This window comes from Alternaria arbusti (genome assembly GCF_024043155.1).
Source record: "Alternaria arbusti strain BMP 1465 chromosome Unknown scaffold_12, whole genome shotgun sequence".
NCBI lineage: Eukaryota > Fungi > Ascomycota > Dothideomycetes > Pleosporales > Pleosporaceae > Alternaria > Alternaria arbusti.
This window is the reverse complement of record NW_026249952.1, coordinates 823,223-849,097: the sequence shown is the minus strand read 5'-3', so window position 1 is coordinate 849,097 and position 25,875 is coordinate 823,223. Positions and strand designations below refer to the sequence as shown.

Sequence of the window (25,875 nt, the reverse complement as noted above, 5' to 3'; positions counted from 1 at the left end):
AAGAAAAAACTAAACAGGCCTGCAGCCTACATTAACATAGAAGCATGCGAAGTCGATAGCCTAACGTTGATGTAGGCTCTCGACCTATTCATTTTATCTTCTTGTATCAGGTGAAGGCATCAAGTAGATATTAGGAGTTCTTGTGGACCTGTTCCCCGTTCTTTAGTTTCCTAAAGAGATGCATCCACTCTGCTTTGTGCCAGTTTCTCTCACGTCCTGAGACGGAGTATATAAAGCGCCCACCCACATCAACGATCTTCATCCTTTCCTCGGCGTGAAAGTCACCATAGTCTTCTGCAAGAGGATGAGCGGATTTTGCGATGAGATGTCGTTTTTCGATCCGTTGTTCCATCAGCGCCGCAGTGAGCGCACCGCTCAGACTTGCGAAGACATCCAGCTGGTGCATTACGCGAAGACGGTTCTGGACCCATTGCTCTCTGGTCAAAACTTTTTGTTCCGTGTTGGAGTACACCGATGAGTCGCGCAAGAGATGGGTGTGTAAGATAGATACGGAGTCCCTCGGTATGCTCCACAGAGCATCTACTAACGAAACCTTTGTTTCTCCGGTGTCTTCAATGCTGTCGAGCAGCAGCCATGCTTCGGTCGGAAAGGCGCAAGGCTTTCTACGGTATATTTCTCCGAATTCCACAATGTCGCAGTTGTCCCGGTGTCTATGGTAGAAGTTCCAAATGAGGGAGCGAGGTTGCGGTCGCAGTAACGCTAACGGTGTGTCGATGCTAGACCCGAAGGACATGGCGTATCGAGGACAGGACCAATCCTTCGCATTGCGAACTTCTTCATCATCAATGAAAGCTAAGGGCATGTGATGGAACGTGCCATAGATCCGCAGGTCTTTTATGAGGTTTGTCGCGAAGGTCTGGCAATTGTTGTCTCGCCAATCCCAACTCAGTCGGGTATCCGGATTCGACAGAACCTTGGAGAAGTGCTTGAGATATATATTGATCTCGTGTCCAAAGGTTTCTTTGATGGCCTCGACTATCGGTAGCGAGGCCTTGCGCAGGTTCGATCGCGCTTGAGTGACCCAATCAGTAGATTTTCCCTTTATCTTAAAGCTAGAGCCAGCCTCGACCAAACGCCTTATCACGTCCTTTTCCCCATCTGCGAAGTGCACATTGTGTCCAGAGAATGCACCACCACATACCTTCTTCGCGCAACCAAGAATGCGGCGATCTGTTCTAGGTTTCTGGTGTAGCTCTTTGATCACGCGTTTGTTGGCTCTGTCATCGTACACATGTCCTATAAGGACTGTCTCGTTCGTCGCGTCCCGTTCGGAAAAGATCATCTTCATGAGAGATGGTTTGTATCGGAGAGACGGTATGGGCCGACACGAAATGTCGGCTTTGTAGACGCTAATAGGTTGGTTCAGTACCATGCTACAAGGTAGTGGGTCGATGACTCACTGTGGCAAGCCATTCTCTATCATCAGAGGCCCGAAAGTGAGAGCGACGTGAAGTGGTCCTGCATTGGCGAAGTGTGTGGGAGAAATAAGCTTGGAAGCCGTTCTCTTCAGCTGCGACTCGGATGAACCGTTCGATTTCCTGGATGGACCGTCTTTTTCCCTGAATTCAAAGGTCCGTAGCTTTGCCCTGAATGAGGCCATTCCTAGAAGAGTTTAAGTGTCTAAGGACATATCAAATTATAAAAGTGTCATACCCTTGTCTTCAACTTTGGGTTGAAAGATCTTGCGACAGTGTTCTCGCTTACATGTCGCCAATTTGTTGTCTTTGCGCGTACATGCAACGCATAGCCTCACGGGCGGCTGAGACTCAAGGGGTAAATCTGGGGCCTCGATATCGTTGTTTTCTTGATCCTGAATGTAGAAGTTCGGAATGGAACTGAAAGACACAGAGCGTTAGCAAAGCTTGAAGGCTACAAAGCGGTGCGAACTGACCTGACACATCCTTCATTACACTCATAATAGAAATATTCTCGCAGGGGCTGTCGGCACGCTTCGCAACGCATTTCACGAAAATAAAAATGCGACTGATTAGGTAGTCTGAACGTCTCGCCTAAATCTCCAATTAACTTACAAATTCTGAGCTTTCTTCATTTTGCCATTACGTACCACGTGGATTATGACAATGACTGCCAATGGTAACGTCGTCCATACCGTCGTGCACCACATCGACATCCAGTAGCCCTAGTATAATGTATTAACAATACTCACACATACAGCCTATAGTGTGAATTACCTAGCGTTTGAAGAAGATGCCGACTACGACGTGGTTTCGAATCGAGATCTAAGTGAGCTACGTAAACCTTTAGCCGTTTCCGATTCGAGCATACGGGAAGAAGTCCATGTACCTTGGGCAAGTTCGACTGCGCGACTATGCAATCTTACGGAATCGAATGCATCGTCACCTTTGACATAGGGTGCTGTAGCTCGGTCAGCGTGCGTACCATGGTTTTTGAGCTCGCCAGTCGTAAACTTACTCAACAACGTACAGAAACGCTTAAAGTTACAAGCGCTAAGATCCGGAGCACTGCTTTCGTCTGGATAATTCGGTTGGTACGTCTCGATATCTTGATAGGCAAGAATGAGTTCGCGTATTTCCCTCTCCAAGCCGTCCCAATAAACGGTACTGAGCAGCCGGAAGATCGCATCAAAGGTACCATCGTAGATGTGGTCATCTGGAGTGCTTCCAGAAGTCTCAGGGTCCATCGTGTCATACAGGAAAGGTGGTATTACCAGGGACGTGTCTCCCAAGATCGCGAGGAAAGGTCGGGTATCCGAGTACCCCTCAGCTGTGTAACGATGCCAAGAGTTCAGGCGGCAACGACCAATTTGACATGATCAGAGCAGTCATCATAGAGGCATATTCTCAAGATGCCACAGTCAAAAGCAGAAGCGAACAAAAGACTTCGGAATATCTTCCGTAAGTCGAAAACGAAGACTGTGATCGCTGAAAGCGGCGGAGCTGTAGCCTCTTCCTCGAACAGTGTATCACAGTCTACTGAGAGTACTTCGAACTCGGTCGCGCTGTCTAAAGCCTTCAAAAAGCTGAACGATATTGACTTCTCACACGACATTGCCGATCAACGTGAGTGAGCACTTGCAGCATGAATCAAGAGCACCCATAACATCTCGCTGACATCTCCAAGTCGACAACGAGTTGATCGACTACATTGGCAAGATCGAACAATATCCGAATCATCTTCTCCGGGGTAATACCGATCCTTTTGAGTTGTACGTGATCAAAGAGAATAAGAACTGCAATATGAAACTAAAGGGAATGTAGGGACAAAGGCCACTGGAAACAAGTCGATCTCGCAGCAAAATGGGCTGTACGTGTTCACAAGATCAATGAATCATCGGACGACACGATATTTTGCGGGCCGAAGAGTGTCACCGGAAACAGCAGGCCCTTCTGCTTACATGCTACAAAGATCGACGGGCATGACACTGTTGTAGTCGCATTTCGCGCTACCAGGTGGCCTATGTATTCTCCGATGGAGTGGGCAGTGAACACAAATACAGATCCTATGGACTGCGACGAGCTGGGAGTAGGCATGAAATTTCATCGCGGTCTTCTTGCGCTCGCGAAGAACATGGAATCCATAGTATCAGCAGAGATAGTCAAGATGTCCGAGAATCGCTTGCCAGGTGAAGTGAGCCTGTTGTTCACTGGCCATTCCAGCGGTGCCGCAATTGCGCAGCTTCTCTTCGCATCTATGCATTCAAATAGCTCTCAATGGTCGCAATCGCAAGCAAGTAAGTGAGCCCATTATACTCTCGAGCGCTTGGCTGATCTAGGCTACGTTGTATATAGTGCGTAAAGTTATGTGCATAGACTGCATCACATTTGGAGGACCGCCGATTTCCAAACCTGCGATTTCGCGTCCGACGACAAGATCATCGCTTTTCATATCATTCGTCAATGAAGGGGACCCTGTTCCTCTTTCGCAGGAAGGCTACATGCGGAGCCTCGTTAAGGCGTGGACGCAACCGTTCACCGGAGGGGAATGGGCAGTCCCCCCGCCTTTTTACCTCCCTAGCGGAGACCAAGTGGTCCTGAGAGGCGAGACGGATGAGACTGGCGAACTCAAGAAAGTTATCCCATTGCATGTCGACCCAACAGCACTGGAGGCAGTGGTATTCGGCGATATCGTCATGCACAGCATGAGCACCTACGTCGAACGGATACAGATGATATTGAAGCAACAGCAGTCTCCCCAAAACCCATTTGAAGATCCATAGGATATGAGGATGATTATCGTAAAGTCACAGGAAGTGTTCATGTGATGGTGTTTTGCCTCATGATCAGGTTTTCCTTTTCCGTAGACCCAGCAGTGTGAAACAGGCGTTTCCTTGCAACCCTGACATGTCTCTCATTCTTCAGCTTATACCCAAACGTCCACAACCCCCAGACCAGGAGAGTCATTAGAAGGAGCGGCAGGGAGACTGCGATGTACAAGAACAGTCCTGGCTTCCAGACCTTGACAATGGTGTCGTCGACCTTATCTCTAGATTCGCGCTGGAACATTGGCGTGCTAAAGAGACCTGAGACGAACGTGCCTGGTAGAAAGATCGTGGTCATCAGAGCGAGGAGTTTCATGCTTTGCGCATCGCTCCTAGTGGCCCATGCGATTCGGCGGGACTCTTCAGCAATATGCTGAGCCGACGCAGAATCGTTCGCGGTTATGAGGTGAAATAGCTGCAAGTGAAGTTAGTCTATCATCTCGAACGGAGAAGTTGTTTGGAGGCGTTCGCCATGACTAACCGCTTCCTTTTGAGTCCGAATACGAGAACTGGTATACTCCAAGTCAAGGACCTGCATAGCCGTACGCCGCTCGACGATATCGTTCAACGCCAACAGTTCTTTCTGGCTTTCAGCATCATTTTCATCTTCGAGATGCTTCCGAATGAACCGACCAAACTCCGCTATCACACCTAACTTTCGCGTATTGGAATCAACCCTTGCTCCACACCCGCTCATTCTGGCTGAAAGGCCCACCAGATCGCCCCTCGCAGAATCCTCGACTCGACCCGTCCACTCGTGATAACCCGTCCGTACTTCTACTTCTCGTACCAACTTCTTGACCTCACTAGTCTCAATGTCGACCTCTTTTGAGCTCATCAAGGCGCTCATTAACGCCGGCGTCATTTCGTGATCCGCTAGTCTCTGCACGAACTCTTTTTCCACCATTTCCTGAAGGATGTCGAGTTTGCAACGGTCCACTACACAAGTCACGCTCGTGACGCCAGCCTCCGTGTCGCGTGACCATGTAAATGCCAGTTTTGGATGGTTGCAAAGATAGTACACATTCTTTCCTGTTTCCTGGTCAATTATGGAGCCTATGCCTGCATACTGAGTCTTGCAGTAGGTCTGAGCCAACTGGTGACGGAAGGCACCACATGTCTCTTCGAACAAGACAGGATCAATGTCGACGATGCGTCGCTTGGTGTCAAGAAGGATCCAAACGATTCGAAGGACGCAGTTTCTTTCGATGTTGGGTACTGCGCTTGGCCCAGTTCCATTGGTTCTCTGTAACCAGCCTAGAAGCTCTTGTCTGTTGACATCCCGCTGTACTGAGATTGTACCATCAGGCTCATTGCCTTGGCTTCTCCAGATTTCCGTAACAGCGACATGGCCGACTTTAGAAAAACCAAACTGCTGCCATATAACTTGAGATTTGTTGAGATAATGATGTGCAGAAGCCATATGATAGGTAGAAAAGATGTGGTGGTGTAACGATACGGGTAACTTGACGAGCTTACGTCGACTTATACATTGCACAGCAGTGTCAAATATCCATGATCAAGTTCTGCCTTCGAGAGAGCCTTGCGGGAGGACTGAACAGCACTGTGTGCCTAGGGTCTTGCATGCCTATACAAACAGGCAAGGCTGAAGCTCAATCACTAGGATCAGGATCCTGCCATCTCGTATGTACTAGTTTCCCCGCCCACTCCGCCTCACCCAGGCTGAAGATGACATGTTGCATGCCGAGAGGTGCTCTGCGTGCTTGTGAAGTGTGGGGTCAGGGTATCAATTCTCGATGCCTTGCGGGTACGGACGGCTTGGAACGAGAGTAGAACGCACGAGGAAAAATCTCGATGCTGATACGAGGTGGTTGGAGCCTGAAAATGCCTGATGAGAGAAGGACTCTTTCAGCCTTCAATCTACCATATCCAGGGTTGGTGACGTCCGTAATGTGCCGCTTGATCTTCTAAGTCTTATCAGATCAGAGCCCTAGGCATAGACTGAGATTGAAATCCCCATATTCATGCTAGGCTGAAGACTAATTCTCGATATCTTGTAGTCGTATGTGTTGGGATGGCGGGTTGGACCTCCTAAGAACCTTGGAAATCAACGCGTGATGTGGCGCGCGGACCACCCGTGGACACTTCGGAAGCTTCCCCAAGCTCCCCACATTGCGACGCGACTCCGGAGACCCTACACCCACCATGTAGTCGCCAGCAAATTTTGGCGGTAGAGCCTACAGATTTCAATGCCTACGCGCGCGATAAAAGCAATATTCTATACTCGCTTCCACCATGAGAAAGGTAGTCCAAAGACAGCCGCGCCTTCAGGAAACCCCGCTGACATCTTCTCTAGGGAACCGCGTCCTCCACCAGGTACCCGCAGGCGCCATAATACCGTCCAACCTCCCATCGGCGCTCCCCACACCACTATTTACCTTCCCTTCGGTCACGCAATTCCTCATACCCACGCAACAGTTCTGCGACCGCCTACTCACTTTCTGCATCAACCACAATCGCGTCATCGGATACCCTGTTTGCATAAGAGAAGGGAAATACAGTAGGAATGAGTTCATCTTCAATTTCGCAATCGTGATAGGCGAAAATGAGCGCGACTGGGCGTGCTACGGCGAAGTCGTGAGGAAGCTTGGACGCTTGTTGAGAGGCTTAGAAGAGCAGGGCGGATTCTTGTCCAGAGAAGAGGAGGGCGTTTGGGAAGATGAGGGAGGAAACATTGGGTTTGGGTACGACGATGGCGTCGGCGGATTTGGAATTGGTGGTGGCAGCAAGGTGTATGCGCTGTGTGAGATGGTGCTTGAGGATTTAAATAACTACGCTGAGTGTATGATACCAATCGGTAAGTCATGCTTCGTACCAGACTGTGGTATGCGATATACTAACCAACCACCAGATGACTCGAACACGATCAACCTGAAGCTATTCCCTACGCGACCGCCTCCTCCACCTATCCTCGCGCATCAAGTGCCCTTGCTCACCATATCTCTGTCAAGTCTCCAGCAACCCGTATCCTCGGACCTCACTCTCAATCGCATACTACCATACATAAACGGTATCAACTCGATAGCCCATATAGCGCAACTGGCTGATACCGATCTCTCGTTGACAAGACGAGCCATTCAACATTTGGTATATTATGGATGTTTAATACTACTGGATATCTTCAGCTTCAGCGCCATATATGCGCCAACAGCAGAGATTGGTGATTTCATAATGGATGCAGAGGTTAAAGAGGAATGTATGCGCTACGTCAGCGTACCGAGAATGAGACTTGGTTCAAACGCAAAGACAGCTCGGATGGATAGCGAAGTTTCAGAGAAGAGTAGGGACGAGCGTAGTTCGACCTCGTCTTTGTCATCACAGCAAAGCGAGACTGTCGGATCTACGCTTAGGGTCTCAGAGTTCGATGGCCACATCGCCGCTCAAAAGAAGGAAGAGGAGGAAGAGAATGTATGGCAGACGAGCCATGAGACGTTAATAACGCTATACACATCGCTGCGACAAGGTCTCACTTTGAAGAACTGGGTGCTGGAGAATCTAGACTTGCTCACTGGCATCGACGTACGCCGCTTCATTACCTTCGGCATCATCAAAGGTTTCCTCTACCGTGTGCACAAGTACGCAATAGCGACCTCAACGACCCTACCACCCGCACCACCAACGAGTCTGCAAACAAGTGCCGCGACATCTCTCGCAAACCCCCGCGACTCAGACACCACCACAATTCGCGGTAACGAACGAGTACACCATTCCTCCCAACCAAGTATCCAGACCCACGGTCACCACACTTCCCAAGCCAACATCCACACACATCATCCATCCTTTTCGATTCACAGACCGAGCGTTGCCTCCGCGATGCCCGGGAACCACAATCATCTTCAACAACAGAACCCCCAACATCTCAGTGTTTCGAAGGGTGAAGAACACCAGACCCTCGAGGGCTTGGTGAGCGATAGAGACAAGAGCGGGAGCGGGCTTCCTCTATTGAGATTCCTGGATGGTATGCACTGTTTCGATGAGATATGTACGGAATTGGGACTACCCGAACGTGTTGTTGAAGGGAAGGTACGGGGTATGGGTGAGGGGGCTGGGGTCGTTGTGCATCGATGAGAAGAAATGGCTTCGTCCCGGCTTTCAGATTGAGAAGTGTTGAGGAGAAGTATTTTGTCAAACCTGTGTATACTATGCCATGATCCCAATGCTTATATGATGCTGGCGCCAAACAATGCATACACTAAACAAAACCATAAGCTCAGTGCGGTGTTCGAAAGCCAAAAGTCCTGCTACCCTTCTTCATGCACCTTGTTTGCCCCGTACCTCCAGTTTCCTAGGCTTCTTCTTCTCCTTCTTCTCTGCATCCGCACCACCATTCTCTTGGTTCGCCTTCCGCTGCTGCGCAAACTCATCTGCCGCACGTCTCAGCGCCTCAGGGTCTGGTATACCGTCCTCTTCCCCACCCATCTGGTCTTGCATCTGCCCATCAACATCCTTCCCGTCACCTTCCTCTTCACCTTCCTTCTCCTTATCCTTCCCATCCTTCTTCCCACCCCCAAGCTTCACCCACGGCCCATGTACACCACCCACGCCCGCTCCCACCAACGTCCCCACAGCCGTCGTAGGAATCGTAGCCACAGTCCCCACCAGCGTGCCTACCACCGTCCCCAGTCCCGCACCCACAGCCATACCAATACCGCCACCCCCTACACTACCCTGGAACGCGCCTGAGCTGAGCACGCGCGCCTTTTTCGAGTTTCCATGCGCTTCAATCTCCTTGTTGTATGCATCTTGCAGGTATTTGTTCCGTTTCTCAGGGTCTTTGATGGTTTCGGCGGCGGCACGTAGCGACGAGGCGGTTTTGGCGGAGGCGAGGGCGGACTCGGCGCTCGCGGCGGCTTCTTTGAGTTTATCTTCTGGACTGTCGGACTTTGCGGCTATGCTCTTCAGCTCGTCTACGTCGGGAACTGAGGAGGGTGCTTGTTGGTTTAGTTTCTTGGGTGGCATGATGTATTGCTCTTCTTTTAGTCGTTGGAAAAGTTGTTGAAGAAGGAGGTGTTCGGCGCGAACTTTCTTCGTGTGTGAGAGAGTGCCATGATGATGCGTGGTACGTAGAGACTCCTTTGGGCTTTGGGCGTATCCTTGGAGGGTGCAAGTTCCCGTTATGACGTCATTTGTTCACGACTCCGCTCGTCGCAAAACCTGAAAGACCATGAGCACAGCGCGCTCCGAGGATGCATCGATTTGTCAAACATGGAGGTCAGGGGTTGGCTTTGAAACGCAGTAGATTCATGTCTAGGGGTAGCTCGCTAATCGAGCGTTAGGGTCGCTTCACCATTCTATGGTTGATGATACCAAAGTCTATGATACATCCTCTATGACACTCTATCGCTTACTCCCAGCTCAGGGTCCAGCTACCTTGCCAGGCTCCTCCACTGGTCAAATCATTCAAACCTGTAAGCTTCAGGACGCTGCTGGTAGAGTTGTACTCTACATTGCTTGCATCGATCGTCTCGCCGTTCAGCTTGACCTGTCCACAAGATGAAGCTCCCATGATAGTAACGTTGGCAAGCGTGTTGGTGTCCTTGAATTCGCCCTGGACTTCAGCCTTCAGTTGTCCATCCATAGCAGCGAACGTAATGTCCAGGCTCGACTCCGGCTCAAGAGATTCGCCATCGTCAATGTACAGGTTACCAGAAGCAGTACCATCAGTTGATAGAGCAACGATGAGACCCCATGGGTTCTTCCGGGACTCAGTAGTGGTGTAGCCAGGCTCTTGAGTTGGCAGTACTGCGCCACCGCGGACGTATACGGGGATGTGGCCCAGAGGAGCCGAGATGGTAGTGTTGACACCAGCTTCAGCCTGGATACGCTCGCCAGAGTACCAGTCGAACCAGCTCTCGCCGTCGACGATACCGGGGAAAATACCATTGACGGTGTCAACCTGAGGCTCAAGGACGGGAGTGACGAGGATGTTGGGTCCCAACATGAACTGTGTGTCGACGCCTGCGAGCTGTGGCTCGTTGGGGAACTCCCATGCGAGCGCACGCATCACGGTAGAACCAGTGGTGTGGGCGTCGTTGAAGAGAGTGTACATGTAGGGCAGCAGAGAGTATCGGATGTGCATGGCGGTCCTGGATGCAGAGGCTACGGCATCCCAGACGTAGGGCTCCTGTGGAATGGCAGAGAGCACGTTGTGGTTGCGGTAGAATGGGAAGAAAGCAGAGAGTTGCATCCAGCGGGCGCAAAGCTCCATGTCGGTGTTCCCGTTGAATCCACATGTGTCGACACCGAACATGGGAATACCGAAGAGCGAGAAGGATAGAGCCTGAGGGATGGAGAAGAACATGTAAGCCCACTTGGACGCATTGTCGCCACCCCAGTGACCAGCCCACTTGCCGCTACCAGCGAATGTGGAACGTCCGATGATGAAGGGTCGCTTGCCAGGGAAGACTTCGAGAAGACCCTGGTAGGTGGCATTGATGATCTGGTGGCCAAAGAGGTTGTGGACATCATACTCCTCAACACCGTTCTCGTGTGTCGCGTTAGGGCTGACGGCGTGAACAGCAAGATCAGCTCCGCCCTGGACATGGTTGATGACGTATGGAGGGTAGTTGACGTTGCGCGAACCGGGCGTGGGCTCTGATCGGTAGTAGCTGGCAGTTGTAGAAACTTCTGCCGTGGGTTCTGCTGACAATGCAGCCTGGCTCGAGGCACCGGCTGAGGCTGAGGCGGCCTCGGTTGCGTTGGTGATGTTGAAGCCTTCAGGGAAGTCGTAGACAATGTTGCCGACCTCACCGGGGAGAGAGAAAGGCGGGTGAACAGGGTTCAGGGTAACGTTGCCAGTACCGCAGGAGCCAACACAGAATGAAGAGACTTCAGTCATGTCAACCCAGAAGCCGCTGAACGGCACTTCCTTGTACCACTCAACCATCTCCTTAACCCACCAGGCTACACCGTTGGAAGATAGCCAGTCGGGGAAGACAGTGTACCCAGGCCATACAGCGCCAATGTATTGGCTGCCATCGGGGTTCTTCAGGAAGACACCAGACTCGTTTCCGCGAGTGTAAGTGTCGTATGCGTCACTCGCGTTCTGCGGGTTCGGGATGTAGATTGCTGCGTCCACAATGGGTACAAAGTGCTGGTTATTTCCGTGCAGCCAGCCAAAGAAGTCCTTGACACCAGAGGGAGAGAAAGTCACGGGATCAAGAGTGAAGTCTCGGTATTGGTCCATGTAATCGATGTCGAGCCAGATGGTTTCTATTCATAGTTAGCAAACATACTCAGGCGACATAATGCGACAAGAAGCTTACCCATAGGAATGTTGAAAGCCCTCATGGTCTCAACAACCTCTCTGAGCTCTGTCCAGTTGCGGTAACCCCATCGGCACTGGTGGAAACCGAAGGTCCAGTACTGCTGCATGGCAGGCAGTCCAATCGCCGACTTCTGGTACTCCTTGGTTACCTCAGGCTGAGAAGGTCCGTCGTAGAAGAATAGATCAATCGCGCCTCCCAATGTTCTCCAAGAAAGATGGTCAGGCTTCATGACAACCTCCATGCCGTGAGTGTTACGGTAGTATACACCATGAGAGAGAGACTCGTACTTCGATCCAGTTGGCTTGCTCTCGTAGCCAAAGTTGCTCTGCTGCATCTCGGACTGTTTAAGAGGGGTCCTGCTACCATTGCCGCCCTTTTCGAAGTAGCGGGTTTCGAGGTAGAATGGGTGGCTACCGTAAAGGTTGCGGTCGATTGGGTCACCAACATCAGCAGCGTAGATGGTCGCGGTGAAGTTGTTGTTCAGGCGGAGGCCGTGGATGCGTTCTCCCAGACCGTAAAGATTGTAGTCTTCAGGCAGGCTGTTCACAAACTCGACAAACTGGTTCTCATAAATGAGGTGCGAGCCCTGAGTAGTGAAAATTACATCTCCAGTAGACCGACGGCCCACATTGAACCAGAAAGATGGCTCGTTGCCCCCTTGGAATCGCGTTAGCCGGGAATCCTCACAATTTAATAACATCCTCGTTGAGATGACTTACAATCAAATTTGAGGTCTGTGCCATCCGATGAATCCTCGGCTTGCGGCCTTGGGATAAGATCCTCGGGTACAATCCATTGGGACTGGTTGCTAGCATCGAGATGTTTGGGGACAATGTTAACGGCCAGTCGCCCCTTGGCCTGGTATTCGACCTTCAGGTCTAGCTCCTCAATATCGGTACCGTAAGCATTGCAGGGTGCCCCAGCCAGTGTCAAGGTGGCGCTCAGGCCACGGTCGTTTTGTTCAAGACCGGACGCCTTGTAGCCTGGGCAGACATTCTGTGCATCGACGGCTTGCGGATCGTAGATGTTGGGGATCTGCTCAACGCCTTGGTCTACTGAGGGAGGAAGAGTAAAGACAGGGCGGAATGAGGTAGGGGTGCCAGCCAGGGTCGTGCTCCAACCGCCGTCAGACGAGCTGATAGGTGTCTGGCCAGCTGTAAGCGACAGGAAAGAAGAGAGCAGCGTTGAAGCTTGAAGATAGCTTGAGCGCGACATGATCGATGTACTGAACCAGTCGAGAGCTGCCTGAAGATCCTTTGGAGTCCATGGCGACCTGGTCCCTTTATAGCTTTTCGCATTGCTGTCCACTGCATTAGGCGCCATATTGGTTTACTGCGTGAATCTGCGATTCCCCGCAGTGAAGGAACCTGCAATGACGCTGAGCAACAGGAACTGGACTCGAGGAGGCTGGGCGCCTGCATGCGCCATGCATAAGCGAGCTCCGTGCGGGGGATGATCATGGGGGAGCGCGCCGACATTGAGCGAATAGGAACGTGCGGAGACATGCAGTTCCGTCGATGTGTGGGGATCGTGAAGAAGACGGACTTCTAGATTCTAAGCTTCGTGGCTTGAAGCTTGTGATAGCTCATAATGCCTGGCAGAAGCGACTTACCCGTGGGTACTTCCAGTGTAGGATGTACCCCAGCATGCGGTACAGCGCAACAATCCTGAAGGAAGAGAACGGATCCCTAAAGGAAAAGAAGCGAATCATCGTCAAGTTTGAGGGTCGGAAGTTGGTGTCGAGGTGATATCTTCCAGTTTCAACGTTTGGCACGGAAGTCATCGTGCCTGCTTCAACATGAACCGAATCAGTAGGTGCGACCCGACGAAGGGAAATTGCTAAGCATCTCCGAACGCCTTCACGGCGCTCTTGCTTCCTCGGTCCAGATGAACATCCCAGTCCTCTTTCGAAGCTGACAGGAGCACGAATGGTGGACGCGCCACGGAATGTATCTCGGTAGAGCCATAAAATCGTACATGCACGGCACGATATGGCGGGTTTAACGTTCTGTAGGCCACATGTCATGACAGTGGGGTCGCACGCAGATCTCCCCACAAGCACGGTTGCTGGTCACGAAGGAAGAAAGCTTATACACACAGCCATACTGTTATGAAATTGATATGTTGTTGTATTTCATTGATACTGTTTGTTTTACATTACGTTAGGGTATTAAAGTACAAGAATGTTAGACGTCGTTGTGGCATTGCATCCGCTCTGCAGCATGATCCGTAGTATTTGCACCTTGCTCGCATTGCATCATGGAGCTGCATGCAGTTCATGGCCTCGCGTGCCCTAGCGTTTTCCCGCGTGCTTCCTTCCCGTGCGTCGGAGTACAGGGCTGTCGCGCACGCCCTCGTTGGTTCAAAGTCGGGACACAGAAGTGGAGCAGCGGATGTATTACACTGCGCGCAATGCGATCCTTCCTGAGGGTCTCGGCCCGTGGAGAATGAACAATGTTGGTGCAGGCAGTACACGGCCCGCATGGGTAAGACTACAAAGCTCAGCGCGCCCCCAACATCATAGTTGGAATGATGGTAGGGCAGGTGGCTCCCGTAGCTCACGTCAAGGGCGAGTAGCTTGTAGGCCTGCTGTCCTCGCTAGGTCGATGGAAAGTCTTGTATTCGGCGTATTCGTCACCTTCTTCAGCAAGATACAATCCATCGTCCGGGAGCCAGCTTCGCGAATCGTGCGTAGCTCGGGTTGCCGTGGTCATTGTAGAAGCCCGCGCGGAGGCTCGACGTGGGGCTGTTGGTGGTATAGGAGACTGCTGTCGCGGAGGGGTATAAACAGTTGGTGATAAATGAAAGTTCGGGTTCGTAGGACTGGGTAGTACCGTTGAACTTGGATGTAAAAGCAACCCTGATGCAGCAGGAGGTGCACCAGGTGAAAGTGGTTCTGGAATAAGACTCGAGTGTAGCATGGCGGACTGCGCCTTCTTTGGAGAAAGAGAAAGTGGTTTAGGGAATGTAGATTCTGTTGGTGTTCGCGCAGGGTTGCGCGAAGGAACGGTGGGTGTGTTCGGCTCGCCATTTGGTTGATCGCCTATAATATCCTGGTACCAGTCGTAGGAACGAAAGCTGAAGCTTGGGCTTGGAGGTGGCAAGTCGGGTAATGGAAGTTGAGGGGGCTTGCTCTCCAGTTTAGAAAGAGTCTCTCTAACAGGGGAGGGTGGTTCGGAATCACCTCCGTTCGAACTGCCGTCGGCTATCGAGACACTGTCGACAGAGTGTCTTTTGTTCGGTAATTGGCTAAGTTCGTATTCCGAGTTTCGCTTTTCCGCGGTAGGCGTGGCATGCGAGATGGATATCGATGGAGGAGCGGCTGTAGGCGGGATGTATTCCTCAAACTTGTATCGTGGCGCACGATCCCGGGTGGGAGTACCACTGCGAGGAGTATCATTACCCCGAAGCGAACTGACGGCATTAATCAACTCATCATCGAGTATCATGCTCTTGTTGATATTGACATTGACAGCATACGACTTTGCTTTCGTTGGCGGTGGAGGAAGGGGATGTTCCATGAGCGGATGAGGTGTTGGACGAGGTGGCAGTGCCTTTTCTGTTGAGCTTCGTGCGTGCTTCTCCATAGATCCTGACCTCTTGTTGTCCGGTTTCTCCTTCTTCTCATTGAATGCAAGAGCCCTGGCAAATAGCCCTGGGTTCATGGTCTGTTGTTGACTGAAGGCTGCGTTCTGGGGACTGTTTGGTAGTGATGCTACCAAGGTCCTCTGATCTGTGGCATTCGAGGCAGACCTTTGGCGAGTGTGTGAAGGCGCTTCGATCGTATGGGTGCGTGGCCGTCTTGCTCGAACCCTCCAGAACCAGTAACCAGCTGCAATCATCAACACCACCATTCCCACAACTCCTACACCGATGCCAATAGCCGACCCTGGAGTTAGTCGCGAAGTTGGCTCTGCGCCCGACCCGCCAAGCGGTGCAGCACCGCCCATGGTAACACATCTTGCGCTCGAGCATGCTTTGCCGCTTGCGCAGTCGCTATCTGTAGAGCATGTCTCGGTGGGTCCCTTGGAAGTGTCCACGAGGCTTGGCTGATTGAATGAGTTGGTTACGCTGGGAACGGGAGCATTCGTTCCAAGTTGGATGAAGGAGAAGTCTGATGCCAAGTTGGTAGGTAGTGCGGTTGGTGACGATGAGGCAATGCGTAATGATGTAGAAGTTGCGCTCGGTTTCCGTTGTTTGGTAGATGTACCAGTCGCTCTTTGTGACGAAGTGGATGTAGCCGGCGCTCTTCGCGATGAGGTAGATGTAGTGCTTTGTGGTCGTCGGCGGGTAGTAATGAGTGTGGTAGACATTATTATTAAAGATTGTGTTGAAGCTGGTTATACTAACAAGGAGTGAGTGAACGACGCCGCGCCGATGCCTCAGCCACTTCGTCAGGATGCGCAGGCTTCTTTATGTGATACACCAAGTTCTCCGAAAAGAAAGCATATAGAACGAATGTAGTGTGTATGAAGGATAGTAGTAGGTGCTCACAAAGTCACGAAGATCCGCGATCGACAGAGTCCTTGCGACACAACATCGCCATGCAGGGCGGCACGGGTTAGACCATATCTTGTAGGGTCCGGCAGAAGAGCGTGGAGCTAAAGTTTATTGACGATGCACGCACGGTGCGGGCGATCCACGTTCGGTTGGAGGTTTGACGATCCTTAGTGCGCAACCCAACGTCGCACCCGTCAAACCTTGTCCCCAAACATTGCTTTTGCCGCGACAGTTGACAGTGTGTGTGTGAGCAATAAAGGTATATCACGACGGCGGAAAATACCGTCGTGCTAATCGAGAGAAACTGACCCCCCAGCTCCTGTTGCGCCCAGTATTGAGTACGTTGCGATAACTGCTGTTAGTTCCCCTGTCTACTACCAACATAGCCGGATTCGGCAGCCGTAAAAGCACCGTAGGGGCCCGAGTCAGGATGTTCACGGGTGCGCATCCAAATGTGGTACCAACTCGTTTCAGGGGCACGGAAATGGTACCTGCATATACTATTTTCTGCCTGCAAGCCATCCCACTACGTCTTTCGCGCTGCTGTCGGGAGGGAAAACAGGGTACCAGACTTTCACGATGACTGCGTCTTCGATCGCGAGGGCGCATCTCTTAATCAGTGTCTTATCTTGCCATTTCAAAGTGGGTAGTTTCAGGGCATTGGCAAAGTGTAGGTTCTCGTCCGAAAGCAGTTCGTAGGGTAAATGCAGCCGGTCCTTGGCCTCTTTTTGGTAGGCAGTGTCCTGAGTCGACAATCCAAATACACGCTGTGCGCCGAGGTCGCGTAGTTTGGCCATCTCGTCGCGGAAGCTGCACGCCTGAGGTGTGCAGCCTCGTGCTCCTGGTATGGAGTTCCAATCTTCAGTGATTGTTTCACCAGGCGCACCGGTACGCGGATAGCAGAAGACGATTGTCAGGCCCGGATAAATTGAGACATCAAGCCAGTCTCCTGACGTTGCGGACAAGGATACGGAAGGTATCTGTGTTCCTCTCAAGTGCGAACACGCGCCGTCATCCTGAGGGACAGGTAGGTCCGAAGGGAAGGATGTGTCTGTGCTCGTCAGCACTCGGTCTTGTGAGTATCTGTGCCACTAACGAGCCATGTTGACCGCCGGCCGTCGGTACCGAAGTGTCGTCAAGTTACTCTTGCCTGGCTCATGCGCTACTCACAACGTGCGCTTCGGTCGCCGTCAAGTTGGTGCGTAGGGGACTGTCTATGAGTTGGTAGAGGGTTGACCCTGATGCCCTGAATCGACCTTGCACGAGCGGGGTTCGCAATGACTTTTCAACAAAATCGCGACGATCCAAAGTCTAAAATCAGATCGCTGTGAGAAATCGTGATACGACTGAGCCAGCCTTGAGCTTTTGCTTTGCTGTCTGATGTGGGTGTATGGTGGTGGTGTTGTCGGCAATGGCAGACAGTGACTGGTGGTGAGAAGGGTCGGTGGCGGGGCGAAGGCTTGAAAAGCATTGAACAAAGGTTCAGGTCTACTGCAAGATATTGCTTTGCTGTCAGAACTACTGGTTGGTACTGCACTAACAGACCGCGGGGTAAGAGGCCAATGTCACCGGATTGGAGCGTCCCGCGTATGTTTGCTTTGGGATCTGCCAAACTAGAGCATGTGCTTAGTTGATGTTTGGTAGGTGGCGGTTACGCGGAGGGTAGCCGCGTCCCGCGTCCCGATTCCCTTATTCTGGCATCACGAGATTTCATAGCAGAGGTTTATAGTTGCGACTGCACATGCGAGGGCGGAAGTTTCCATGCAGAGGGGAGCGAAGACAATTGTTCGGACCCTGGATCTAAGCCATCAGCAAGTCTGGCTTGATGTGTATCGTAGCCATGCTACGTAATCTCAGTTGCTTCTTGCACGTCATTTCGCTTATACGAACCAAGATTTGTCTATTTCTCGGCGTTTGACTTGGACGTACATATTCTTGTCACATTATGTTTCCCACGGAATACTGCAATGAAGCTTAAGTTCTCCAGTCGTGCAGTGGTTACCAGGTCAACAGTATGCAACAGCAGGAGGGCCACACTCACTCTAAGCATGATACGGGCATCATAAGGACCCAATGGGCTCTAAAGCGCTGCAGTTCTACTGCATTGAACATGCAAATGTTCGCATGTACAGGGAACGTTGACAGTTGCCAGGTTGAAAGCACCACCCCATTGCCGCAACATCTCAACATCTGCTTCCTACAGAAGGTGATAAAATATCCTGAAGCTACGCGTAAATTGTGTCTTCCCTTGAACGTATTTGCATGCTCATGTAAACTGCAACGCGGGTGTCCAGTTTGTTTATTTTGTACATAGCAAGGTGACACCACATTGCAGTGATGCCGACCGAAGTGGGGTCGCGATCGGCGCTACAGCTTCTGGAGCTCCTCCACGTCCAATCGTGACATCATTAAATCTAAGTAATGCGCCTGTCATCATTGGCCAACTGGCAGCTGTCGCGCTCATAGACAGCCCTTCACTCTTCACCTCTCTTTACAACATTAATGCAGTCACTACGTATTCTACGACCCTTACGAACCTCACTCAAGCTCCAATTCAGCCCCACCAGTCGTCTACAAAGAGCTCCGTTTACGTCAACAACCGCAGCTATGGCTCAAGAATTCAAGCTCAAGGATGTCACTTCCTTACAAATGAAGAATGGAGACAAGAAGGAGGTCGAAGTTGAGGGTGTTGAGGGAGGAAAGGTGCTCCTGTTGAAGATCCAGGACCAGGTGCATGCTACCAGTGCCAACTGCACACATTACGGCGCGCCTTTAGTGAAGGGCGTATTGACACCAGAGGGTCGTTTGACATGCCCATGGCACGGAGGTAATATCCGTATGCTACCTGTGTCGCATGCTCAAGACTAACATTCATAGCCTGCTTCAAGGTCTCGACCGGAGATGTTGAAGACGCACCTGCCCTCGACCCCATCGCGAAGTACGAAGTAGTCGAGAAGGACGGCGCTGTATACGTTAAAACCACCGAAGACGCATTGAAGGCCAACCGCAAATTCCTGAACATCAAGTGCTCATCAGTGAGCGAGGACAAGGTCCTGGTCATTGGTGGTGGCTCGGGTACTCTTGGTGCCATTGAAGGTCTAAGAGGCGGCGGATACAATGGCAAGATCACCGTGATCTCCAAGGAAGGCTACCAGCCCATTGACCGAACCAAGTTGTCCAAGGCGCTGCTGGCTGACATCTCCAAGGCGGCCTGGAGGTCAAAAGAGTTCTACAAGGACGCGTCGATTGACATTATCGAAGACGAGGCGAAGAGCGTAGACTTCTCTGGCAAGAAGGTGTCCACAAAGTCTGGAAAGGAGTACGAATACACAAAGCTGGTGTTGGCGACTGGTGGCACACCAAGGTGGCTGCCACTTGACGGTCTCAAGGGCGACCTGGGGAACGTCTTCCTTCTCCGCACTCTGCCCGATGCACAGAACATCCTCAAGGCTGTTGGGGACAACGGTAAGAAGGTCGTGGTCGTTGGCAGCTCGTTCATCGGTATGGAGGTCGGCAACTGCCTTGCTAGCATGAAGAACGATGTGACCATCATTGGTATGGAAGAGGGTAAGTAATCCGTCTGCTCTCGTTGATGGTAGTCTAACGCTATCGCAGAACCAATGGAGCGTGTAATGGGAAAGAAGGTTGGTGGCATCTTCCGCGGTCTGCTCGAGAAGAACGGCGTCAAGTTCAAGATGGGCGCCAGTGTTGAGAAGGCCACTCCTTCCAAGAGCGATTCATCCAAGGTCGGTGCTGTGCATCTCAAAGACGGAACCACACTGGAGGCAGACCTCGTCATCGAAGGTGTCGGTGTCGCGCCCGCGACCGAATACCTCAAGGACAACTCAAGCGTTACGCTGGAGAAGGACGGATCATTGAAGACAGACGAGTCCTTTGCCGTCAGTGGCCTGAAGGATGTGTATGCCATCGGTGACATCGCAACATACCCCTACCACGGACCAGGAGGCAACGGCACACCAGTTCGCATCGAGCACTGGAACGTCGCACAAAACGCCGGTCGCTCTGTAGCCAACACCATCAACAACCCAGGATCCAAAGCAAAGCCCTTCATTCCCGTCTTTTGGTCGGCCTTGGGCTCGCAGCTGCGATACTGCGGTAACACGGTGGGTGGCTACGACGACGTGATCCTTCAGGGCGAGCCAGAGAAGCCGTCGTTTGTCGCGTACTACACCCAAGGCGAGACAGTGGTGGCCGTCGCGAGTATGATGAAGGATCCCTACATGACACAGGCAGCAGAGCTCATGCGTAGGAACAAGATGCCCGGTAAGAGCGAGCTGCAGAAGGGCGTTGACATCCTGGAGGTCGGTCTGCCGAACGAGATTAAGATGTGAAGTGGCATGACTGCAGAAGAATAACCGTAGTGAACCACCAAACAATGAAATTACGCAGAGGGCATGTCACCAGTTGGTGTAACCTACTTGTGGGTTCTCAATGCAAAGTGTACTAGTTGCAAAGTTCTAGGCCCCTAGTCCACGTGATTCTCACTTACACTCATGGTGTCCCCCGTAACTTCCTACTAACTCCGCAGCTTCCGGATCTACATTCCATCTCATTCTGTCATAAACGTGCGCATGACCAAGTATTACAGCGACACGACGAGGGTAGACCCGTCTGATCAGTGCTGTCACAATCTGTTCAATAACGTCCGAAGCAGTAGTTCCTCAACATTGACCCGACATGCGTCTCAATCTGAACATTACGTAGGAAACGGCAATCTAGAGCTGACGTTGAAAGATGGTTGAACTCAATGTAAGGTGAGAAGAGACGAATATGCCCGACTCGAACAGCGGATCCATGCTCGCGGGGTACGACCGTTGCAGTATGGAGATATGCTCCGCAAGATGTGCCGCAGGGCGGTGGAAAGGAAATGAAGCGTGCAGCAGGCATTTTCCCAAAGTGACGTCAAGCCGGACGGCAGAGGCTCGTGTTGCACAGCGCGAGGGCATCTGGAGATGGCGCAAGAGTCGAGTAACGGTGGGAGCGGGAAGGTGGGTCCGCTGGTTGCACGGCAAGGGCGATCGAGGCGCCAAACATCTAATTTCCAATGTTCCGAAGAGCGGCCTAACGCTCGCCCAAAGGGGAAAATTATACAGAGCAGACGGCGCGACTCGGACTGGAAGGTTATCTTGCCTCGTTCTGCATGTAGAGAAAATGATGTGCTCAGACTGAGCTGCAGACGCAGAGATGGATGTCGGTCAATATGTCTGTCGGCGGCTTCTTCTCATTGGACGCGCTGGCGAGGAATGCAAAGACATGCAGGGCAAGCCTCCCTTACGGCGTGGACGGCTGAGACATGGTGACAGCGGTTTGGTCGACCTGTCTTGTTGCGAACCTCCGTCTTTGCTGCTACACGCGTGGATGTCCTTGCTGTGGATTGTCAGATGAAGTTAGGGGGCGTCATCTGGGCTTATTTGTGCTGCCCATCCCGGCAGGGCGCGTCATAACGTTCTGCGACAAAGTTGGGCGTGTTGTTGATGTTTATGTGTTGCTTTTGCTCTTGGACGCGACCCGCGGTGAGCACGCGCAGAGCGACCTCGACAGCGACGGTCATACGGATGGGTAGATGACAGGAATGGATCACGCATGTCTCGCAGCAGGCGCGCGGTCAAGCGACATTCAAGGAGCCGGCGACGTCTATATCGAGGGCCAGCCCAAGATATCGCAGCAGCGCACACGGCGGGCGAGCGCATAACAGGCAATTTGCGGGCGGGTCGGTGCTGTGTGAAACAACGACCCATGGCTGCTACTCCTATTCGAGCGGCGGCGTGCAGACAGGCGCGTCGAGCGCAGACATCGAGGGCGTGGTGAAGGGCGTTGTTCGGGCGTGCGTGTTAGAGGAGGCGCTGGGAGTGCCTGGCTAGCTGTAGGCGTGAGTAATTATCGCATCTAGCAGACCAGTGCCCGCGTCCTTGCTTTGGCGGGCTGGTTTATGCCGAGCCCATGTCGATGATGTGCATCTGCCTCCTTTCCCAAGCCACAGCCTTTACCGAAATTGCCGTCAAGACCAACCTCAGCCGCGCCTTCTCTTCTCTCCACTCACGTCAATCAACACGTCGAGGTCGAGCAGCTTCTCGCCGCGACCGTTAGATAGCCGACGCGCTGCCACCGGCGCCGACTCGCACGACGGCCGCCCTTTGTGCACCCCCTCTGCACGCTCGCTGCCCACGCTGCACCTGCACGCGCATGTGAAGCTATCTAGTCTGTCGCGTCCCAATTGCTCCCAGGCCAAGGTTCAGACACACCGCACCGCCGCGGCTCCGATTTGGCCACTCTCCCCGCCAAAGCCCATTCGACAGCTCAACACCGCCAGTTGACGTTCCGCCCACAAATACTGCCAGCGCAGCTTAGGACCGATAACATAGCGCACCACCCCCCAGGCCCTGCACCCAACTCGCCGTCCCCAGATCATGGCCGCAGTGGCATCGCAGCCGCCGCATGGTCAGCAGCAGCAGTACTACCAGCAGCAACCGCCCGCCGCAGCCTCGCCCGGCACCGCTCGCCGCCCGACGTCGCGACGGCCCAGTAATGGCGCGTCGCCCAACACGCCTACCTCCCAGAACTCTCCCCCGATGAACACCGCGCCCACCACCAACGGCAACGGCAGCGGGCCCATGGCGCCCCCCAGGACCTCGTCGCACCGCTCGCCCAACACTGCATCTGCATCCTCGTCGTCACAGCCCTCGCGGACACGCGAAGAGTCACGCCGGCGGGAAAAGGACAGCCCTCGCCAGACCACCACCTCGACCCGAGCCCAGCCCGGCCATAGTCGCTCTGCCACTGCCATTGGCCAGCCGCCCGTAGGAACCAGCTTGCCCCGTGAAGAGAGCGCCGTCATAAATCGCATCGTCGTCTCCGACACCCAGGACGACATCGCCCGCGCACAAGCACGCCAAGGAGACGGCCCGTCCGTCACGGCTGGCGCAGATCTGACTCCCATCACCGGACTCAGTCTGGTCGGCAGCGAAGGCGTCGATGATGGCGGCCGCGGCGGAAGCGGCAGCGGAAGCGGAGGCGCAGTAGGAGGAAAGAGCAGACAGGACCACTCCAAGTCGGAGAACGCGAAGCGATCCAAGTTTGGCAACTACATCCTCGGCCAGACGCTTGGCGAGGGAGAGTTCGGCAAAGTCAAGATGGGCTGGAAACGAGACAGTTCGGTCGAGGTTGCCATCAAGCTCATACGGCGAGAGACCCTGGGGAGCAATTCGAACCGCCTCCAGAAGATCTACCGCGAGATCCACATCCTTCGCGGCTTGGACCACCCCAACATCGTGCGTCTGCACGAGATGGTCGAGACTGAGCGCCATATCGGTATCATTCTAGAATATGCTTCCGGCGGAGAATTGTTCGACTACATCCTCAACCATCGCTACCTGAAGGACGGCCCAGCGCGCAAGCTCTTCTCCCAGCTCATATCTGGTGTTGGCTACCTCCACCGCAAGGGTATTGTCCACCGAGACTTGAAGCTCGAGAACCTGCTGCTCGACCGCAACAAGAACATCATCATCACCGATTTCGGATTCGCAAACACGTTCGACCCCAACGACGAGCTCAGCGAAGAGATTGAGTATAGACTCGGAGACAAAGACTACATAAGATCTCTGGGACTAGAAGGAACCGACGCAGCCCGCAGAGGTGATCTCATGCAGACCAGCTGCGGAAGTCCCTGTTACGCGGCGCCTGAGTTGGTTGTCAGCGATTCGCTCTACACCGGTCGCAAGGTCGATGTCTGGAGTTGTGGTGTCATTCTGGTGAGTTTCGAGTTTCCCCAATCTTGCATCTCGACGCACTTGCTAACCGAATATAGTATGCCATGCTGGCTGGTTACCTGCCTTTCGATGACGACCCAGCGAACCCCGAGGGTGATAATATCAACTTGCTCTACAAGTACATTGTGTCCACACCGCTCACCTTTCCTGAATACGTCACACCACACGCAAGGGACTTGCTGAAGCGCATCCTTGTACCAGACCCACGCAAAAGGGCGGACTTGTTCGAAGTTGCGCGTCACAGCTGGTTGGCTGACTACGCGCACGTTGTTGGCTTCATCACCTCAAGCAACACGAACGCGGCAGAGGCCCAACAGGCGTCCGTCTACTCGAGTAAGCTTCCAGATCCACCTTTCAACAAATGCACAGGCATTAACATGATAGCAGAAGACACGTTCGAGCCGCAGCCCACACTCGCTAGAAGCGCTTCTGTCCGTGAACCCTCGAAGCCGCACGCCGCGCCCGCAACCGCACACGGCGGTCTCCAGACGAAGCGCGAAGCGATCAACCAGGCACCTTCCGAGAAGCCAAAGACCACCCGCGACACCAAGCGACGAACCGTGCAAGTCGAATATGTCGCGCCATCATCGCAGACCGCCCGCGGCGAGGCATCCCCTCCAGTCGAGACAACTCCAAAAGCACGCGGCAAAGAGGCCGAAGTACCACCCACCGATGGATACCAGTCAACTTCGAGCGCCAAACCTCGTTCTTCTGGCACAACCTACAACTCGACCAGAAGGCAGGAGCCTCAGCGGTCCGTCTCTGATTACACAGCTTTCGGGAATGCGCCCCCATCCGCTACACGCCCATCCACTGGTGGAGCTCTAGGCACATCGAGACTACCGTCGCGAGGAAACTCCTACGGACAGCCATCTGTCGCGACCGTCGCCCAGACAAACGCAGAGGGACGCTTCTCCCAGCCAAAGGGCAAACAATACTCCATATCGGCACCTTATGCTCAGCAGCAAGAGCCGTCTGAGGCAGCTGAGCCTCCCAACATCGGTCAGTCGAGCTCGCAGCGAGTGCAGTCTGTACAGGGTCCGCCACATGGCGGAGCTGGTGGCGGGCACAGGAGATCGAACACTGTTTCTTCGACTCTCGGCCGCATGACATCCATGTTCTCTGGTCGTCAGCCTTCTTATACGCAGGATCCCAAGGAGTCATTTACATCCACAGGTTCCTACGGCTACCCTGAAGAGAAGAAACAGAAGAGCTATCCTCCCACTTCCATGGCCGGACCCATGTCCAACGAGGCGGTTTCTTCGACATCTGGCCCAAGAGCAAGCATGGAGTCAAGCCGACGGACTTCTTTCGGCTTCTCTAGGAAGAACACAGGCAACTCGGGCGACAATCCGAAATCCAGCCGCCGCTTCTCACTCCTTCCGTCTTCTCTCTCGAAGACTTTCTCTTCTCAGCGGGATAGTCTACCAGCGCAATCCTCCCACGAACGACGCGGCTCCAGTTCTCGTCCTCGGGCTAGCTCGCGCCCCGGTGGGCCTTTCGGTCGCGTTACGGACTCGAGGTCTCCTAGTCAGAGCACCCAAGGAAGCAACATGCCCGGTCTCTACGACGGTCAACACGACAGCAACTCCAGAATACGGCAGCCCAACACGAGCGCCCCTGGACCTTCCTCGGCACCAGCGAACCAAACCCAGTTCAGCGGCTACAACCACTCGGCACCCGAGTTTGACGAAAAATTTCCCAACCCACAAGGAGCACACCCATCTGCCCAAGGAAATCGCCCGTACCGCCACCCCACGGACGACTCAGAAGCCGACATGTCGCAGTCACAGCAATTCAGTCAGCGCACTCCATCCAACCCCTACCCTGCAGGCATGGGTGGTGACGACTCCAACCAGCAGCAGAGGAAGACAGCCGTGCTACAGAAGAACCGACGTTTCGTGGATGCGTACGACGAGCAAGGCAGCGGCAACAAGGGAAGTTCGGGTAGCTCTAAGAAGGTTATGGACTTCTTTAGGCGCATGGGCAAGCAGCGAACTAGCAGCCGTTAACGCGCCAGACGAGAAGTCGATGATTC

General features: G+C 53.1%; 9 protein-coding genes across 9 annotated transcripts; 5 read left to right on the top strand and 4 right to left on the bottom strand.

Moving 5' to 3' along the window:
• Positions 1–130: 130 nt before the first annotated feature.
• J4E86_008253 (uncharacterized protein) lies at positions 131–1,393 on the bottom strand (the record flags this gene model as incomplete). The annotated part of the gene is made up of 1 exon (XM_051448767.1): positions 131–1,393. One exon carries the CDS (start codon positions 1,391–1,393, stop codon positions 131–133), a length of 1,263 nt encoding a protein of 420 aa, XP_051300363.1.
• A 1,455-nt stretch (positions 1,394–2,848) lies between these two features.
• J4E86_008252 (uncharacterized protein) lies at positions 2,849–3,260 on the top strand (the record flags this gene model as incomplete). Its single annotated transcript, XM_051448766.1, has 2 exons — positions 2,849–3,062; positions 3,124–3,260. The coding sequence occupies 2 exons, from the start codon at positions 2,849–2,851 to the stop codon at positions 3,258–3,260; spliced, it is 351 nt and encodes a 116-aa protein (XP_051300362.1).
• Positions 3,261–3,603: 343 nt separating this feature from the next.
• Positions 3,604–4,219, top strand: J4E86_008251 (uncharacterized protein; the record flags this gene model as incomplete). Its single annotated transcript, XM_051448765.1, has 2 exons — positions 3,604–3,630; positions 3,929–4,219. 2 exons carry the CDS (start codon positions 3,604–3,606, stop codon positions 4,217–4,219), a joined length of 318 nt encoding a protein of 105 aa, XP_051300361.1.
• Positions 4,220–6,517: 2,298 nt separating this feature from the next.
• On the top strand, positions 6,518–8,350 carry J4E86_008250 (uncharacterized protein; the record flags this gene model as incomplete). Its single annotated transcript, XM_051448764.1, has 2 exons — positions 6,518–7,079; positions 7,134–8,350. 2 exons carry the CDS (start codon positions 6,518–6,520, stop codon positions 8,348–8,350), a joined length of 1,779 nt encoding a protein of 592 aa, XP_051300360.1.
• A 183-nt stretch (positions 8,351–8,533) lies between these two features.
• On the bottom strand, positions 8,534–9,241 carry J4E86_008249 (uncharacterized protein; the record flags this gene model as incomplete). The annotated part of the gene is made up of 1 exon (XM_051448763.1): positions 8,534–9,241. The coding sequence occupies one exon, from the start codon at positions 9,239–9,241 to the stop codon at positions 8,534–8,536; it is 708 nt and encodes a 235-aa protein (XP_051300359.1).
• A 385-nt stretch (positions 9,242–9,626) lies between these two features.
• On the bottom strand, positions 9,627–12,765 carry J4E86_008248 (uncharacterized protein; the record flags this gene model as incomplete). Its single annotated transcript, XM_051448762.1, has 3 exons — positions 9,627–11,494; positions 11,548–12,207; positions 12,270–12,765. The coding sequence occupies 3 exons, from the start codon at positions 12,763–12,765 to the stop codon at positions 9,627–9,629; spliced, it is 3,024 nt and encodes a 1,007-aa protein (XP_051300358.1).
• Positions 12,766–14,193: 1,428 nt separating this feature from the next.
• Positions 14,194–15,215, bottom strand: J4E86_008247 (uncharacterized protein; the record flags this gene model as incomplete). Its single annotated transcript, XM_051448761.1, has 2 exons — positions 14,194–14,296; positions 14,410–15,215. 2 exons carry the CDS (start codon positions 15,213–15,215, stop codon positions 14,194–14,196), a joined length of 909 nt encoding a protein of 302 aa, XP_051300357.1.
• A 3,442-nt stretch (positions 15,216–18,657) lies between these two features.
• Positions 18,658–20,402, top strand: J4E86_008246 (uncharacterized protein; the record flags this gene model as incomplete). Its single annotated transcript, XM_051448760.1, has 3 exons — positions 18,658–18,853; positions 18,928–19,617; positions 19,666–20,402. The coding sequence occupies 3 exons, from the start codon at positions 18,658–18,660 to the stop codon at positions 20,400–20,402; spliced, it is 1,623 nt and encodes a 540-aa protein (XP_051300356.1).
• A 2,076-nt stretch (positions 20,403–22,478) lies between these two features.
• Positions 22,479–25,849, top strand: J4E86_008245 (uncharacterized protein; the record flags this gene model as incomplete). The annotated part of the gene is made up of 2 exons (XM_051448759.1): positions 22,479–23,819; positions 23,876–25,849. 2 exons carry the CDS (start codon positions 22,479–22,481, stop codon positions 25,847–25,849), a joined length of 3,315 nt encoding a protein of 1,104 aa, XP_051300355.1.
• Positions 25,850–25,875: the final 26 nt, after the last annotated feature.